At 51.8% G+C, this 16,518-nt stretch overlaps 1 protein-coding gene across 1 annotated transcript in view; it reads right to left on the reverse strand.

Annotated features, from left to right (window-relative positions):
• Positions 1–946: 946 nt before the first annotated feature.
• Positions 947–16,518, reverse strand: part of LOC308067767 (heparan sulfate glucosamine 3-O-sulfotransferase 3A1-like) — a 35,505-nt gene continuing 19,933 nt past the window's right edge. The window contains exon 2 of the mRNA XM_080397148.1: positions 947–1,806. Within this exon, the coding sequence (XP_080253274.1) occupies positions 1,188–1,806 (619 nt within the window). The 3' untranslated portion in view covers positions 947–1,187. The remainder of the gene's footprint in view (positions 1,807–16,518) is intronic.

Below are 16,518 nucleotides of genomic sequence, written 5' to 3' on the forward strand. Positions count from 1 at the left end.
ACAACCAGTGCTCTTCTTCTGGCTCCCCCCTCAGTTCTCCTTTAGGCAAGGACAACAAAACTTCCATCATCTTCTCCTCATTCTCTCCCCTTTCTGGATGTGATTTTTGTTCATTTCCCGCCCCTCCCCCCCCCCCCCCCCCCCCAACCCTTTCTCCACTGCTTTTCTTTTAAGACTGGTCCAACTGAAAAAAATCTTCATTATGGTTTAAATAGCATGCAGCAGACAGTGTGAACCTGCTCCCTGCATACGAGTGGTGGGATGGTGGGTCCCCCATCACCTTCAAGACAGACGTACCATGAACATCACCTCAGTGTGGACCTTCCTTGCCCATCACTTAGATCCCTTCAGATGGGCCCCCTTGGGAAAAGCGCTTTGCTGTCAGCGGAGGAGAAGGGAGTCCCTGTTGCTGGCAGCGGGGAACACTGGTTTAGAGCCAGCTCCTGTGAATGAGGCCTTTTGACTACCTGGCAATTTTCATCATGGAGTCAAAAGAATAATTTGTTTTCTTTCACTTTTGGCTACTAAAGCTGTTTTGTCTCAAAACAAAACAAAGGATTATTGGTTTTGGCTTCTGTAAGATGAAAAATAAGTTTGGTTGATGAAAAGAGCTTGATTTGGGGGGGGGGGGGCAAAAGTAAAAAAAAATGGGATAAATGAAAAAAAAAATTCACCAAGGGTTTCATGCAATAAAGAAATCCCCTAAATAAAGTTTTGAAAGGCAAATTAGATATTAAACCTCCTTTGTTCCATTGCCAAAAGTGATGAGGTCCGGTCTAAAATGGCATTTGCCAGCCAAAATTTGCCTGACCTTCCAGTAAGGCTCTGCACTCCCCCAAGCACCTCTGTCACTTCTGGAGGGGGACCTGGCGACACCTAAAAACTTTGCACCTGCATTTTTTTCTACAGAGACAGTGCCAAACCCTGGGCCCACTGAAGGAAGCAGCCACACTGCAGGCGATGTCAATAGGACTAGGTTGCTGTTCACAGCCTCCTCTTCCAGACGGACACATCACCTCATCTCTCAGATAAGAAAGAAAACTAATTGGTGTCAAAAGAAAAAAAATCAGAACAAATCATGTTTCAGCACAACTATTTTTTTTCTGTATTTTCCCCCTCTCTACTTATATGTAAAAAAAATATATATTATATTATATTTTCCTTTTCTTAAATTATTTTTTTCAGCCTCAGTCCCAGCCAAAGTCCTGCCCCGTCATCTGGTAGAACTTCATGTTGAAGGGCCGGTAGAAGTCCCGCAGTCTCTGCACCACCTCCTGGTCTATGTCGGGGTGGGTCCTGCCTTTCGTCTTCCCCAGGCAGTGGGGCTTGCTGCTGCCCTCCGCCTTCTTCAGGCACGGGAACCCCTTGGTTTTGTTGAAGTAGAAGTGTTTGTCGGTGATGATCCTCTTGAGGCCCAGAAAGTCCTGGACCCTGCCCAGCTCCCCCGCGGGGTCGCTGATCAGCCTCTCCCCACTGACAAAGAGGATCTGCCCGATGGGGAAGTAGAGGAGCCAGTTCTCCAGGTGCTTGGCGTAGATGCCAATCTGGATGGCGCTCCACGAGGTGTCGATCAGGCCTGTAGTCCTGTTTTTGAAGGTCAGGCTCTCAAAGGTGGGGATGTCGGGCTTCTTGGAGAGCGTCTGGGTATAGTCTGAGATGGCTCTGGTCACGGGGTCCCGCACCACCACGATGAGCTTCGTGCCCTTGGACATGGAGGAGATGCGGGCAGGGGCCTCCTTGGTGACAAAGTAGCTGGGGGTCTTCTCCATGGTGATCTGCCCCTCCAGGGTCCTGGGCATGAGGTCCCTGAGAGAGGGGGAGAGAGGGAGACATTAGAGCTGAATGCCCCCAGGTGGGGTGGGAGGCGCTGAGGGCAGGCAGTGCTCTGGGGATGCCCTGGGTACCAGGGGCAGGATGCTTCTGAGCCTCACGCCTCCAGCCCAGCTTTCCTTCCTCTGTGTGGCTTGTCACGAGGCCCATAATGCTCTGATGCAGCAAAGCATCTAAACACACTCCTGATTCCCCACTGCCTTTGGCTGCCTATTTACCTAGAATTAGCCCTAAATCCATTTTGCATATTCAAGGCTTCCAAGGGGCTTCTTGAAGGGGATCCCACCTCCCTTCTTGCAATGGTACTGTAAGAACACAGCACTTCTCTACAATCCTAATGCCCTATCCCTTTAAATTCCTCCCACTCCACGCTGGGGTTTCCTGTACATTGGCTTAAATTCCCTGGAATAACAGTGAATTTCTGGAGTAACACACTCCCTTCCTGCAGGGCACATGGGATTTTCAAGGGCCAGGCTGTAAGACTCTATCTTTTGGTATTTTAAAGGTGGCAGCAAGCTGATGTCACATAAAAATGTGCAATATCAGCCCCCTGACCTCAGTGATTTCCTTCTTCTACCCAAAGAAATCCTACACGCAGGCTGCTTCGCGGGCTCTCCCAGCTGGGAGTGGGAAGAGGCTGGGGGCTCAGGCCAGGGTCCATCCTGCTCCATGGTTGCCCTGAGAGTTTAAACCCTCCTGGGCCAGGCGTCGGGTGTGATCTGCTGAAGGACCGTGGGATTTGGCCGCAGGATAACCTGAGCTCCTCCATGTTAAACAAGGCAAGCCAGGAAGGTGTAGTAACCACGTGAGCAGCCGTTTGCTCCTCCTGGGTGCTTCCAGCTCCTCTCCTTGCTCCCCCTTGCCTGCTACACCGCTTCCCGTCCCCTCGCCTTCTCATGACCCTCGGTATCACCCCCAGACAGGAGTCACACCAGTGATTCACACTGTCACCAGTTGGTTACACAGACCCACCCCTCCAGCCAGGCTCTCAGCAGAGCTTCTCTCCCCACAGCTTGGTCTCCTTCCAACAGTCCAGTCCTTCCCGGGGGGAATGGGAGATGGATGGGAGGTGGCTGCAGTGCCTGCGACATTCACCGCCATGCCACCAGCAGTTCTCATGGCAACTGCAGCCCTGTGTCCCCAGGAGCAGGGACCCGCATCCCCCCCATGCCCTGACCCCTTGTCTTTGACCTTGCTGCGGTTGCGACACCCGTGTGCCGTGATGAACTGCTCCCTGCCCGCATTATTGTTACCGTCTTGCAGCAGCAACATCTGGTTTGCAAACCTGTGCAATATGCCAGCAAAATTAAACTCATCTATCAAAAAAGCAACAATGAAAAGCCAACAACAGCTAAAAAACCCAATAACAACCAAACCCCAGGCTGAGTCGTTACATTACAAATGAGGCAGCGAGGACTGACCCTTCCTAAAGCAATTCTTTCTGTTTGCAACCACATTACATAGAGGCTGAGCAGACACGGTCCTAGAGAACCCAAATCTTTGCTGGTCTTTGCTGAGAGTTTCTGTTTGGGCAAAACTCCATGAATTTGGGGACATTCAAGCTGGAGATGAAACAAGCTGAAGGGTATGAGAGAGCATCTTGTGCATCCTGAAGGATGTGAAGACATAAAGGCAATCGCTGCTGACACTAAGGGTGGCCTCTGCCAAGCAGGGACATAATTCTGTGGTGGAATTTGCCATCACCTGATGCTGCAAAGGCCAAAATTATAAATGGTTCAGCAACAGACCAGCCAGATTCATGGTCGACGAAATAAATTGGTGGCAATGAAATGTAAGAGTCCCAGAGCCACTTTCAGCCACAGGGAGCCTCCAGCCTTGATTGCCCTCAACTGGGAGGCGATAACAGGAGAATGAGCCCTAAAACCCACCAGCTTTCATACACATAGCTGCGAATACTGGTACCAGGCACCGTGTGGAAGGAGGTACTGGGCGGGGTGGCTCTTTACTCTGGCCCGGCGCAGCTGGTCATAAGGTGATTTTGCTCAGTGCAACCTCACGAATCACCTTTTCCCCCCGTGTGTACCAAGCCCACATTTCTCAGCTGTGGTGGCGTTGCCCTCTGCTTTGGAAACCCTGTGACGACTGAGTCATCTGGAAGCACCTGAACCCCCGAGAGGGTGAAGGAACCAGGTCGAGCCCCCTTCCCCACCACCTGCCAGCTCGCTCCCGGGCTGGTCCCTGCCCCTATAACACAGCAACTGCAAGTCGCTGTTGAGCAAGAGCAGGAGCTGCTGAACCGGCAGCAGGGCGAGGGCAGCGGGAAGGCACGCTGACTGCTGTTTGTGTTTTGATAAGTGTTGAAATCTCCGCTGTGTCTTCCCAAGGAGGAGATTAACCCCTTTCATGGCGAGGCTGCAACACACAAAAGCTTTCTTCAGCGCCCAGGAATGAGCACGCACCTCCGCTGCCAGGGCTGGCGGGCAGGGACACGCCAGGAGCCACAGGGAATGTGCTACCACAGCTTTTGGGAGATTAATTAATTACAAAGGGCATCTTTCATGGACATAAACAGTTGCCTGGAGGCCTCCTTGGACTAATGGCATCTGGGTTTTATTGCAAAAGAGCCACTTGAAAAGACAAGAACCACAAAAATGTTTTTGGCAAGAACAGCCACCAGCGAGCCCTGCCAGAATAAATGGATTCTGTTATTTTAATTTTAGTAGAGCTTGGAGCTTTATTTAATTACTTAATAGGGGAGGAAGACTTTCCTCAAAGGGAGCATTTCGGCTATGCATGCATATTCATATCTGGCCTTTTCCAGGTCCACACTTTCTTCCCAGCAGTGGCATCTGAGACGGCTGTTCTGTGTCCGGCCAAAGCCCTGGAGGCAGCTGATGGGGCTACTGCTCACAGGGGGCTTGTGGCCCCTTCCCCACGCCAATGGGCTTCGCAGGACTTCACTTTGGCAATGCAACGGTTTGGATTTGCCTTCCCTCGGAGCTGCTGCAGCAAACCCTCCAGCCCCAGGCCAGCTGCAGGGCTGGCTGCCCCGGAGGGCTGGGCTGGGGGGCGATGCTGTGCAGGGGCTGAGCACCAGGTGGTTACAGGTCCCAGCAATGCACATGGTGCTGCTCTGGGATTTCCTGTTGCACCCTGGTGTGTCAGTCCTTGACATCAGCACTTTAGTGCTGGGGTCACATTAAGACACCCCAGTAACAGGCTGCCAACCCTCAGACACTCCTGGTGCGGGGTTTGATCGCTGCTGACGTGTTTATTATGGCTTTTGTAGCCCTTTATGGACTGTACAATGATGCCTTTAAAACACTTGACTTTTCAGTTTCCCAGGGCAAGCAGGGTGTTGGCTCGACCCCCATCCTGGAGACCAGAGTCCACAGAGATGTCACCTGATCTCGAGTCCCTGTTCTTAGCGAGAGCACAACTCCGGGGAAGAAAGCATCACTTCATGTCAAGAAGCCAGAATAACATATCAGGCTCCCTCCTTACAAGACTGAGCACCTAAGGTTTGTGTTTCTGGAAATTCAGCTCGGAGGAACGGATGCAATGGTACATGTTGCTGGTGTTTGCTGCCAGCCCATGCTGGGTACCCACCTCGGCTCCATCAGGGGCCAGAAAATGGGTTCAAACAGCTGGTTTGCCTCAGTTGACCTGTGCTGCTGTCCCACCAACTCGAAGCAGCATGAGAAGCTGGTGATTATCAAGAAAACAAACACCGGTTGTTCCAGAAATGTGATTTTTGGGATGGGACAGCCTGTTTCATGTAGGAAGAACAGCCCTGTGCTGCTGTTTCCCATAGAGGTGGGAACAGCACTTGGTCATTGGATCCAGAAAACTCGAGGCGTGTTTGCTGTTGGAAGTACAGCTGCTGCTTTGCTCCCAGCTAGACCAAGCCATGTCCTGCTCAGGACCTCCTGGGCTCCTTGGCAGCATGTGAGCCATTAAAAGCAGCTGTGGCTGGACTTGCTGCAAACCTTTCCCACATAAATCTAGTCCAGATCTCTCTTGAAAGGAGGCTGACGTCGGCAGATAAGGGCAGCTCTTCACAAGGCCTCATGCCGTCGCAACACAGAGCGGTAATAAAGCTGCTGCAATTACAGCGATCAGCCCCACATGCTCCCTGGCCTCTAGTGAAGCCTGCCCCAGTCATGTGCATCTTCTCTTAGCCCCAGAAGGCGAGTTCCTTCTCCCTGGCAGTCCTAGTATGACCTTTTAAAAATCATCATCCTGTCAGACCCCGGGCAGTCAGGCTGGATGGATTGAAAGGATCATCCAGAATAAGGTGCGCCAAGCCTGATGCCCTGGGGAAGGAAGGATGGTGTCATCCCCCCACCCCGTGCTCCCAGGGTCAGCACTGACCTGTACCAAAGCAGCACCTCAGCTGCACACCCTTCTGCGTCTGAGTGCACGGCCAGGTCTAGCTCAAGCTCACCTGCAGCAGCAAAGCGAGTTTGTGCACTGCCTGAAATGGCAAATGGCAATTGCAATATAACCAAGGAGGAGGATGAGGATGCAGAGAGAGGGTTTGAACCAGCTCTGGGGTTTGCAGCTTGCACCTTGCAGCAATGCAGCTCCTTGTTGCCGGAGCAGCAAACAAGAAAGATCAGTCCCTGCTCACCAAAACCTGATGACATAGTCCCAGTGCCAGCAAACTGGGGGTGGCTGAGATGTGGGCACATGCTCACCCTGACAGCCTCTGCTGTGCTGGGTCAGTCACGGCTTCACTTGGTGCAGGAGGGGCAAGCAGAGCGGGTCTGCAAGCACCCCAGCGAACATGGCAGAGGTATAGACTGAACGTGCAAAACCACCATCAGCCAAGTGCTGAGATACAGAAAAGCCCACAGCTGGGGCATCCGCATGGCAGCGGCAGCTCGGGGACACTGTTTGTGTCCCTGCACCCCTCTAGCATGCTGCTGGGCCAGCGCAGTGCTCTCCCCAGCTGTTTGCAGCAGCAGCAGTGGCAGCGAAGGGAGAGCCCCCTTCTCCGCGCACCAATGTTTCCCCTTATCTCTGGCTGCAGTCCCACTGACCTGGCCGCAGCCCCGAAAGGGCACGCAGGCCGGGAGCTATCCGCTGGATAAAGGATGGGAGTGAAGCAGAAACAGTCGCACACAGCCTGTTTACACAGAGACGGGCTTTCCCAAAGGTGCTGGTGACTTCAGCTATCGGGACCTTTCCATTACACACCCTGCAAGTTGCAGCAGGGTTATGTGACACAGCAGAAAGACATTGCTTACACCTGCACTGCACCCCAAGAAGCCTTCCCTGGCCAGCCTGGGCTTGGGGGTCCCTTGTTTCAGCCTCCAGGTGCTTTTTCTTTCTTTGCCACTAGCCTGAGCCACTGGTCCAAGCAGTAGGATACATACAATGCAACCGTGGTGAAGGAAAACCCCCAGGCAGGTATTAGAGCATCCAAGGAACCTCCCTCTTTCCACGGCTTGAGATGAGTTGTCAATGAACATGACAATAAACACCTGAGACCGATCTTCAAAGAAAAAAAATCTGCCCTCTGTTACTTTTTGCCCTGCTCAGCTTAAAGCAGCTGCAGTTTGGTTCTGCTCCAGCTCCAACGGCCGGGGTCTGGCTGGGATTGTGGAACGCCCCAGCCCGCAGCAGCGGTGGGAAAGGAAGTCCCGGTGGTGGCAAGGGCTGTTTTTAAGGAAGTGCCACCAAAGAGGTCATCATAGGAAAACGTATCAAAGAAATGCTGCTCTTTCCAAAAGAGCCCAACAGTTCTGCAATCAGCTGTGGGACCCTGAGTCCCACAGAAGAGCCTTTCCGGCAAGGAAGAGCCAAATATGCTCCCAGAAATGTCACACGGGGTCATGGTGAGGGTCGGACACTCTCCCACCAGCAAACACCCGTCCTGAGTTCTGCCTTTGCAGCGCAAAGTGACAGCATGGTTAACAATTCAGTTGGCTTGTTCGTGCAGGATTATCTGGTCTTTGTGTATGGGAGGAAGGGGAGAAGGAGGAAAAATACCTTCCTGTCATCTCTGGGAGCCAGCAAGGCTCGAGGGAAACCCCCTCCTCCATCAGCCACCTGGAACACCAGGCAGAGCTGAGGTGAGATGGGCACTGGCACCCTGTGCCCTGCAGTCCCACTTGGCAGCATCTCTCTGCCTCTCTCACTTGTGTGCAGCCTTCTAGATGTGACTGGCATGATGGTGGGTGCTGTGGCAGGGCTAGGAGAGCAGCATAGAGAGGGAAAATAAACTGCTGGGGGGGGCTCTGTGTGTGTGTGCTTATTTCCCCTCTCACTTCCCTACAGAAATGCTGCCAGAATTTGCCTCCAGGGAGGGGCCAGACACCATGATGATGGGCATGTAACACAGCTGGCCATCCTGGGGAAACATGGAGCCTTCTCCAGCACGAAGCTATTGAATGAGGAGGATGGGGAAACTGAGGCACAGCAATCACTGTGCTTTGATGCAGCCTCATTCCCCCGAAGCGGCGGGCATTGCTCCCTCTGCTACTGCACCCACCAGCAAGTTGTCTTCTCCTCCCCCTACCACTATTTCTCTTTTTCTTCTAAATTATTTTTAGTGACTCTACAACAGAAATGTATTAAGAAACATCAAAACCCGCTACCACAAGCACTTGCCCTTCCCCACCCCGGAGCCTGTGCTCCCAGAAGTACCATCACAGTATGAACAGGAGATGATTGAAAACAAAGAGTGATAGCTTGATGTAACCAGTAGCGTGTACATATATATAAAATTTAAAAATGCTGCCTAAAGAGGTGGATTTGTCCCTCCTATGAGGCCAGTGTCTCAACCCAGGGGCTGTGCTGCCCTGGCAGCTCTGGCAAGCCCTAAATTTGCTTTGATGAGCTGTGAGGGAATGTCAGAATTAGTTGTGCCTTCCACTTCGCCTTCCTTTAGATGTCAGGTGAAATCAATAAATGGAAAGATGCATTTCAGGAACCTGATAAAAATTAAAAAACAAAACAAAACAAAAAACAACAACAAAACTGCAAGAAAAGCTGTGGGACTGAGGAAGCTGAAAAGAGAGCAAGAGGCAAGGAAAAAGGAAAATCACTCATTGTGTTGCTAGATGTAAAATCCATGCCAACTGACACTGATATCAAAAAGGACACCCTTGCCATTGGTTTTAATGGAGAATGGATTGGTCTGAGATGGAGCAAAATAAGAGGCAGGAATAGCCCTGGGAGAGGACAACAGGGGTCATGGATCTCTTCCACCTCTACCCATCCTGCTGCCAAGGCATGTTCTCTGGGCGAAGGCAGCACTCAGGGAAATCTGGGTGTTACTGGGGGGACCTACAGCACAACCATCATCTCCCAGAGGACACCTGCACCCTCGTGAAGCAACTGTGGTAGAGTCAGGGGCCTTGGGTTTTCTCATGGCTCTGCTCTTCTGCCCCACTGAACCACTGCGATCCATGCAGGATGAGTGCATCACCTGCTGGGATAGTCCTGGTCTGTCCCCTGGGCCGTGGTTGGAAAGCCATCCAGCAGGACTGCTTCATTTCTGTGAGCAGGTAATGGTCCCTGGGTTATTTGCTCCCCGAGACGTGCAGAGGAGGCTCCTGCCACCCCCGCACCCTCCCCCTGCCCAGCTCCACCAGGTCCCTCCCAGGACACAGGTTTTTTACTATCCCAAATACTCCAGAGCAGTTTTTTTAATTTAAAAATTCAAAGCATACATGAAAACAGGGCTTCCTTGCATTGGGCTGTGCTGGGATGAAAGGGCAGGTCGCAAAGCACACAGGGCATATCGTCATTTTTAGGCACTTTGGAAATACCCCAAACCCCACAGCTGGTGGCAGGAGCTGGCCCTGAGTGCAGGCACCATCACAGGGTGCAGGGACAGTCACTGCTGGGTGCTGTGGGCACAGCCCTGCCCATAGGCATCACTGCAGGGGACAAACACAGCACACTATTAATGTGCCACTGTCCCCAACACAAGGCTCTGGCAGACGGGGCCTCCCCTGCCCCCACCCCACCGATCTGACTGCTCTGCACTTGCTGCTGCCGCAAGGTTCGCGGCATCGGGAGCTCCCAGGCTCATCCTTCCAGCGGATGCTGGCGTTTATTTGACCAAGTCTCAGTATTTATGTATCTCATTACATCTGCAGCCCGTAGCATCTGTTTCCACACTGTATCTGTCAAGTAGCATCTTATCAGCGGAGCTGCCTTCCCGGCCCTTCCTCCTCTCCTTCCAATTAAGCTCCCTCTGAAGTTTAGGAGATGGCTGACAGCCCAACACAGGATGCAGCCAGCACCCGTGGTGCAACCCTCCACCTAAACTCCAGCCCGCAGGACCACAGGGACCCCCAGATGTCTGCCCTGTCCCTATCCAGACCCCCAGAAGCAGCCAAAGCCAGTCGTCCCACTCCCAAACCCAGCACGCGGGGTCTGTCCAGGGCAGGGTGAGAGAGAGGGACAAGGCAGGTGGTATGCCCACCCCAAAGGTATCCTGGCAAATGCACCTGTGAATCCACCCAAGGGCTGTGCCAGCCTCTCAGGGGTCCTCAGCAGACACCCACTGCCCAGTTGCACCCCCGCTGCATGCCAAGCACCCCGGGCAGCTCTGCTCCCGGCCACCAGTGGGTTTAACCACTTCAGCATTTAAGAGGAAACACTCCAGCAACCTCACTGCCTCCAAAACAGGGACTTGGACATGGAGCTCCCAGCGTCACATTCAGGGGGCTAACAGCCAGCGTCACCCCATCCCGAGGCCACAGCCAGGAAGCCTTCTCCTTCCTGAGGAGCTGGGAAACCCATCAAAGAAATGCCACGGAGAAAACAGCTTGTCTGCACGGGCTATTGCTGATAGCTCCGCAGGTGGATGCTCCCTTTCCGGATCTCAGGGCCATGACCTTGTTCAGGAAGAGCAGGAACAATCCCAGGCCCAGGGCAGGGCAGCGGAGCCCCGCGGACCCCAGGAGGAGGTGACCCAGCAGGAAGCAGCAGTGTCCCCAAGATAAGGGGCTCATTCTGCCCCTGAGACCTCCGCACAAGCAGGCACATGCCAACATCACATCAGCTTCCCCAGCTCCGGCGCGATGGGGCTGTTGGGTGCTTCAAAGGGGCAGGGGGGCATTTGCACACCAAGAGGGTCTTTGCTTAACAGCACCATCCCCCTGCTGTGCTTTTGGTGCTCAGCTCCTGCCTCTCTGTCCCGTCCCCCCCCCCAGGAAGGGAGGTTGCACTGATTTGAGCTAATTACAGCATGCAAGCCCTCTGCCTAATTGCTCTGATTAATTATTGATGGTAGAGCTGCTGCTTTGCGGGCAGCAGGTAAGCGGGGACCCCTGTGCTCAGGGAGGCGCCTGGTGGCCTCCTGGCCCCAGGTGAAGGCAATGCCAGTGACAAGAGGCGATGCTGCTGTCCTGGCACCCTGTGATCGGTTTGGGAGAAAGAGCTGTGCCGAGAGGCTCTCAAAAATCTGCTGTGCTGGGAAGCACATCTGGGCATCTCCCAGAGACCACCAGTGCCTAAGTGCTATCGACAAGCAGAAACTCTCTGATGCCATTAGCCGTGCAAGCCATTGATTTTCTTTGCTGGAACAAGAAACTCATCAGAGCTGAGGCAATCATGGGTGGCACTGCCGCTTCCTCCGGGCTGACCAGCTGGGGTTTGCAAAAGGGGCGTTTTGTAGTTGTTTTCTTTCCAACGGCTAAAAAGCCAAGTCACCGTGGCACATTTCTGCATTCATCTGGGAATATGCTGAGTCCTGCCTGGTGGCATTGCTGGTAAATCCCAGTCATCTGTCTACCAGAAGATGAAGAGCTCCAGAGCCCTTAACCACAGCCACCTTTACCACATCTCCATCCTTTGTACCGGACTGGAGACACCACCAGGCGTCATCTAAAGGAGCTTTCTCTGCTGGGGTCGGGGATGGGTTCATCAGCCATCTCTGCCACCAAGGAGTCCTGCAGTGGTTCCCCCTCAGCCTGCCACGAGCCTGATCCTTAACCCAGTCTTAGTGCTCCTCTCCAGGCACTCCAGCAGCTTCAGTTCTGCGATGTGCCATGCACCGGGGAGGGCAAACCCTGCCCTTCCTCCTCAGATCTGGACCCAGCACGCATCACCTCCAGCAGTGGCCACATGCATTTTTTGATCCCCCCATGTTTTTACACCCCAGTGGCCTCTCCAGCACCATGTACCTTCCCCAGCAAGAGCTTAACCCCAGCAATTGCTGGGGCTCCAGGCATAAGGCACGAGCTGTTTGCCAACTCCCTGCAGCACCAGTTAATTCTTACAGGGGCGGAAATCAGGCCCACAGTGATTTCATCGTATTTCCAATGTAGCTCCCAAATGAAAAGTGATTCCTCATTTCCCGATGCATTTGCTTGGGTAAATTCAGGCTTCTGGTGGCTGGCTCTGTTGGCTTTTTGGTGCTGTTTTTTATTGTAACTGTTGGCTCTTAATGAAAATAGACACTACTTCTGCTATCTTCCACAGATGCCTCTATTATTCCGCAACCTGCCGATTCCCTTCTACGCTGTATTATGCCAAAGGAGGATTTTCCAGCTGAGATGATGGGCACAATCCTTTCACAGCCTTGCACCCAGCCTTTCTCCCTTGCAAGTGCACGAAGTGCAAATCAAGCGCGGCCAGTCCCGCTCCCACCACGCACGGCAGTATGTCACCGCTGGAGGTGGATGGCAGAGGACAGTCAGTGCATGGCTGGAAATTAATCCTATGAGCCCAGCGTTCACCCAAAGCAGAGGTTTGCTGAGAAGCGTGTGCCCGTCTGCCCGCTGCAGGGCTGTGCCACGGGGAAGGAGCTCACAGCCACCTTCCGTCACAGAAGGGTGCAGGTGAGTCACAGCCTTCAGAGGGACTGGCACAGCCTTCAGCCTGGACCTCCGCCTCTGCCTCCCCAGTTAGGGTGTTAAAATACCCAGTTTGGGGCCTGCATCACAATTCTGAATGTGCACTGTATTTTTTGCTCTTATTAAAGATGTGCTGGTCTTTATCCCTGGCTGGTACATGAACAGTGCAGGAGATGGCTTGTGCTCTGAAAAGCCTAGAGAGTAAAGAGAAAAGGCTGAGAGATGAGAAAAAGAAGGGCGTAAGTGACCCAGCATCTGATATAATTAAACCTCAGGCCTGTTTTCCTTCCCTAATGGCACCCCTAAAGTTTTACACCTGTACACCCCCCCCCCCCCAGACATCCTCCCAGGTGCTACTGGTGGCCTTGGAGGGACCAGAGCTGTACCTTCTCCCACCCGGACCTGGGTCGACCCTCTTGATAGGCTCAGCCTCAGGTCCCAGAGCAGAAGGGTTTATACTGGGGAGCACCACTGAGGGGATGGGAACACCTCCGCTATCCCATGCCTCTCTCACTCGAGGATCCTCAAGACTGCACATTTCAGCCCTGACTAAGCAAATCATCTTGAAGAGGAAGGTTAAAGAACTGTTTATTATTGGAAATGTCTCCCTCTCTAGGACTCATTTTTTGATAAATTAGCTTCAGCTTCATTACTTCATGATATATTTCCCTTGACATTTAATTATACTTACCCCAAACACATTAAGCCAATCAGTCTGAACAGCTTCTTATTAATATGCAAATTTCTCCTTTGAAAAGCCATGAATCTGTGAAAAATCTCTTTAGGCTTCAATTAGGCCCATTTGGGAAGTTGGGAACCCCCCAAAACACCTTCCTGGTCCAAGGCTGGAGAGGACCTGGGGGGCCCAGACCCCCAGACACACCCCACGCCGGGGTTTGGGATGGGAGAAGGGGATGCTGTCACCCACTAAAGCACCTCCTAGTGCTACGAAGCTGGGAGGTTGAATCCAGCAAACCAGCACCATGATGGCAGCTCATCTCCATCCCAGACCTTCTCCATGGGAGCTGATGTTTCTCCTCTCCACCAGCCCTGGAGATGCGGAGATCCTCTGCTGCGGACCACAAATCCTTATCACTGCAGGGGAGCTTCACGTGGGAGCTACAGAAGATGCAGTGAAATCTCAGCCCAGTTTTCAGCAAAACAAACAGGAATCTGGTTCCCCTGGCGCCATGGGCAAATGGGACGTGATTTGCATTAGGCAAATAAATTGAACCACACAATTAACCATCTGCCCTGGAACAGATTTAGGTTTTGCTTTAAAGCATCACTTCCAGCCTCCCTCTGCTCTCATATCCGTCTAAACGCCGTAGGATTTTCTACTCGGAAACCAACGGGGAATAAATTCACTGAATCATTCCTATAAGTAATTGGAGAGAAACATCAGCATAGGTACTGCAGCCCTGGTGGCCTTTGGCCTCCTGGATGTGTTTCCCGTGCATTACGCCAATGAGCAAACCGCAAAACTGCTTCAAAACCTTCCCGAGTCTCCAGTTCCCACCGACAGCCTTTACTTGCTAAAATGAGATGATTTCCTGGGAGCTGCTGAGTGCCCCAACATCAAGAAAAAGTTACCCATTTAATCTTCTTTCAAAAGCAGTTGCAGTTTTTTAAAAAAATACGATTCGATATATTTTTTTTTATTCCCTACAGTTAGAAGTTAAGATCAGAAATACATTGCAATCAGTGTACTATATAAATAGTCCAATTTTGGAAAACAGCTCTCATGAGCAATAAAGAAACCCAATTTACTATGCACCATAATAAAAATATCTCTTTTAGCATATAAATCAAACCAAAGTGAACAGATAAAAAAAAATAAACTCAACTCCCCTGTTTTTTGCCCAAGAGCACAGGCAGCTGGCCCTGGGGAAGGGCTCGCCTGCCCTATATAAATACATGCAAGAACAAATCCGTTAAAAATTGTAGCCACCACTTTGTTTTCTAAAGGTCCCAGTTTATCCTTCGGCAGAAGAAGGAGGGCTGGGAAGAGGTCGTCGAGAAACACAATCCTTTCCTGTATAAACACTATAGCCTGTGCTGATTTTAAGTGCATCATATGGTATATATTTTATGTGTGTATATATAGAGGGAGAAAGAGAGATTTTTCAAGCCAGTCAGAGACATAAAGTGATCTTATATCATCTAAAACCAACAATCATACTTGGACTTCTGGCAGTTTTCCTTGCAGTCGTCCCTGCCACCCCCCTGCCCCTTCCCCCACGGGCTGCCGGTGTGCGCTGCCATTTGCCCCCATTATTTTTCACAAAGGCATATAAATCACTGTGGAAACTCTTATTATCTTATTTTCCCTCTGCTTCCCTCTTGTCTGTTTTGAGAAAAATTAATGCATTTGTCTCCAGAAAAATGTGCAGTCTCTATAATTCAGTTTTAAAACAAGCACAAATAGCAAATGGATAGACCTCGGTTAGGAGACTCATTTTTCATGCAAGTAATTGAACCCTTCCCTTCGATTTTTCCTTTGGGTGTTAAAGACAACTGATGCCTTCCTGGAATTTGCTGAGGTCTAAGAAAGGTGGAAAGACAGACAGACAGACAGAAAAAGCAGAAGAGAGAAAGAAAGAGAAGATGGAGAGAAAGAAAAAGAAAGAAAAAGATGAAATTGGAAAGAAGAAAGAACAGAAAGGAAAAAGAGAAGGAAGGAGAAGGAAAAAGAAGAAAGGACAAAAGGAAGGAAAGAAGCAAAGAAGAAGGAAACTCTGAAGCGCATCTCAAAGCACTGTTTGCCTCTGTAAAAGGACCTTTGGGGAGCTCCCAAGAGAGCATCCCAGCTGGGATTTTTCCAAAAACCAGCAGTGCTTCGGTTTGGAAGGCTCCTCACCACCTGGGTTGGTGAGGAAAGCCACCCCCATCGTGCATCCCAACAGCCTCTGCCTTAACCTGCCCTTGTGCCCCCCACTCAGCCACCCAGGGATGTCCCAGACCTGTCATGTCCCGCAAGCACCCCATGTGGCATGGAGGCGGGGGGGAAGCACTTTGCACAGTTCAGGCCACTGGTTTCATCCTGATGCCTCTTTTCTGCATCTGAAACTCAGGGAACGTCCACTGCTCCCCCCCTGCCCCCTGCCAATGACACAGCTGCCCCCCCGCCACAGCACCCGCTGCTAAATGGGAATGTAAATCAACACAGTTCTCTGGAGAAAGTCCCTCAGACAGTGCCGTGTTTTTCCAAACCACAGAAATCACAGCCAGCTTGAAAATAATCCCCGTCCCTTGTGCTGCGGGGCTCCTGTGCAGAGTGAGAGTCTCCCCCTAAGAGCAATATGTACAAGGCTCCTGTGCAAAATGATGTGCATCCCCGCCACAGCCCCCGACCGCATCCTGATCTCTTTATCAGCTCGGAGGCCCGATTCACCACTCACGCAGAGGAAGCCAAGAATAATTCCAGAAAAGCCACAATCAAGTGAGCGCTCAGGCCAGCAAAGTCTATTGTTCCTTTGTCTCTCACTGTATTATCTCTGTCCCCTGGGAGCTACATTATTGCCTGCAATACATAATGTGATTTACTTGTTTGCCATGCCTGCCCCATTTTTCTTAGGCACAAACAGAGGCGCACCTTCAGCCGTGCACACTCACTGCAGCGCACGTGTTCCTCCGGTGGAAGAAGAGGAGAAAGATGGGAGAGGAGGATGGGAACTGGAGCCAGAGAGAGGGGCAGTGGGTGAGAAGCTGCAGGCAACATCAAGGGGAACAAAATCTTGTCTGGAAATTGGAAGGACAGAGGAAACCGTTGAATGGAGGTGGTTCGGAAAAAAAGGTGTTCCTCCATCCTCCTTCCCTCTGGAGAAGGCGAAACCCCTTCAGCTCTAAGAGACCAAAAATCTGGACCTCGTGAGTGCAGGAACTGAAGTAGCTAAATTAAAGCAGC

This window comes from Falco punctatus (assembly GCF_963210335.1).
Source record: "Falco punctatus genome assembly, chromosome: 1".
Lineage (NCBI taxonomy): Eukaryota > Metazoa > Chordata > Aves > Falconiformes > Falconidae > Falco > Falco punctatus.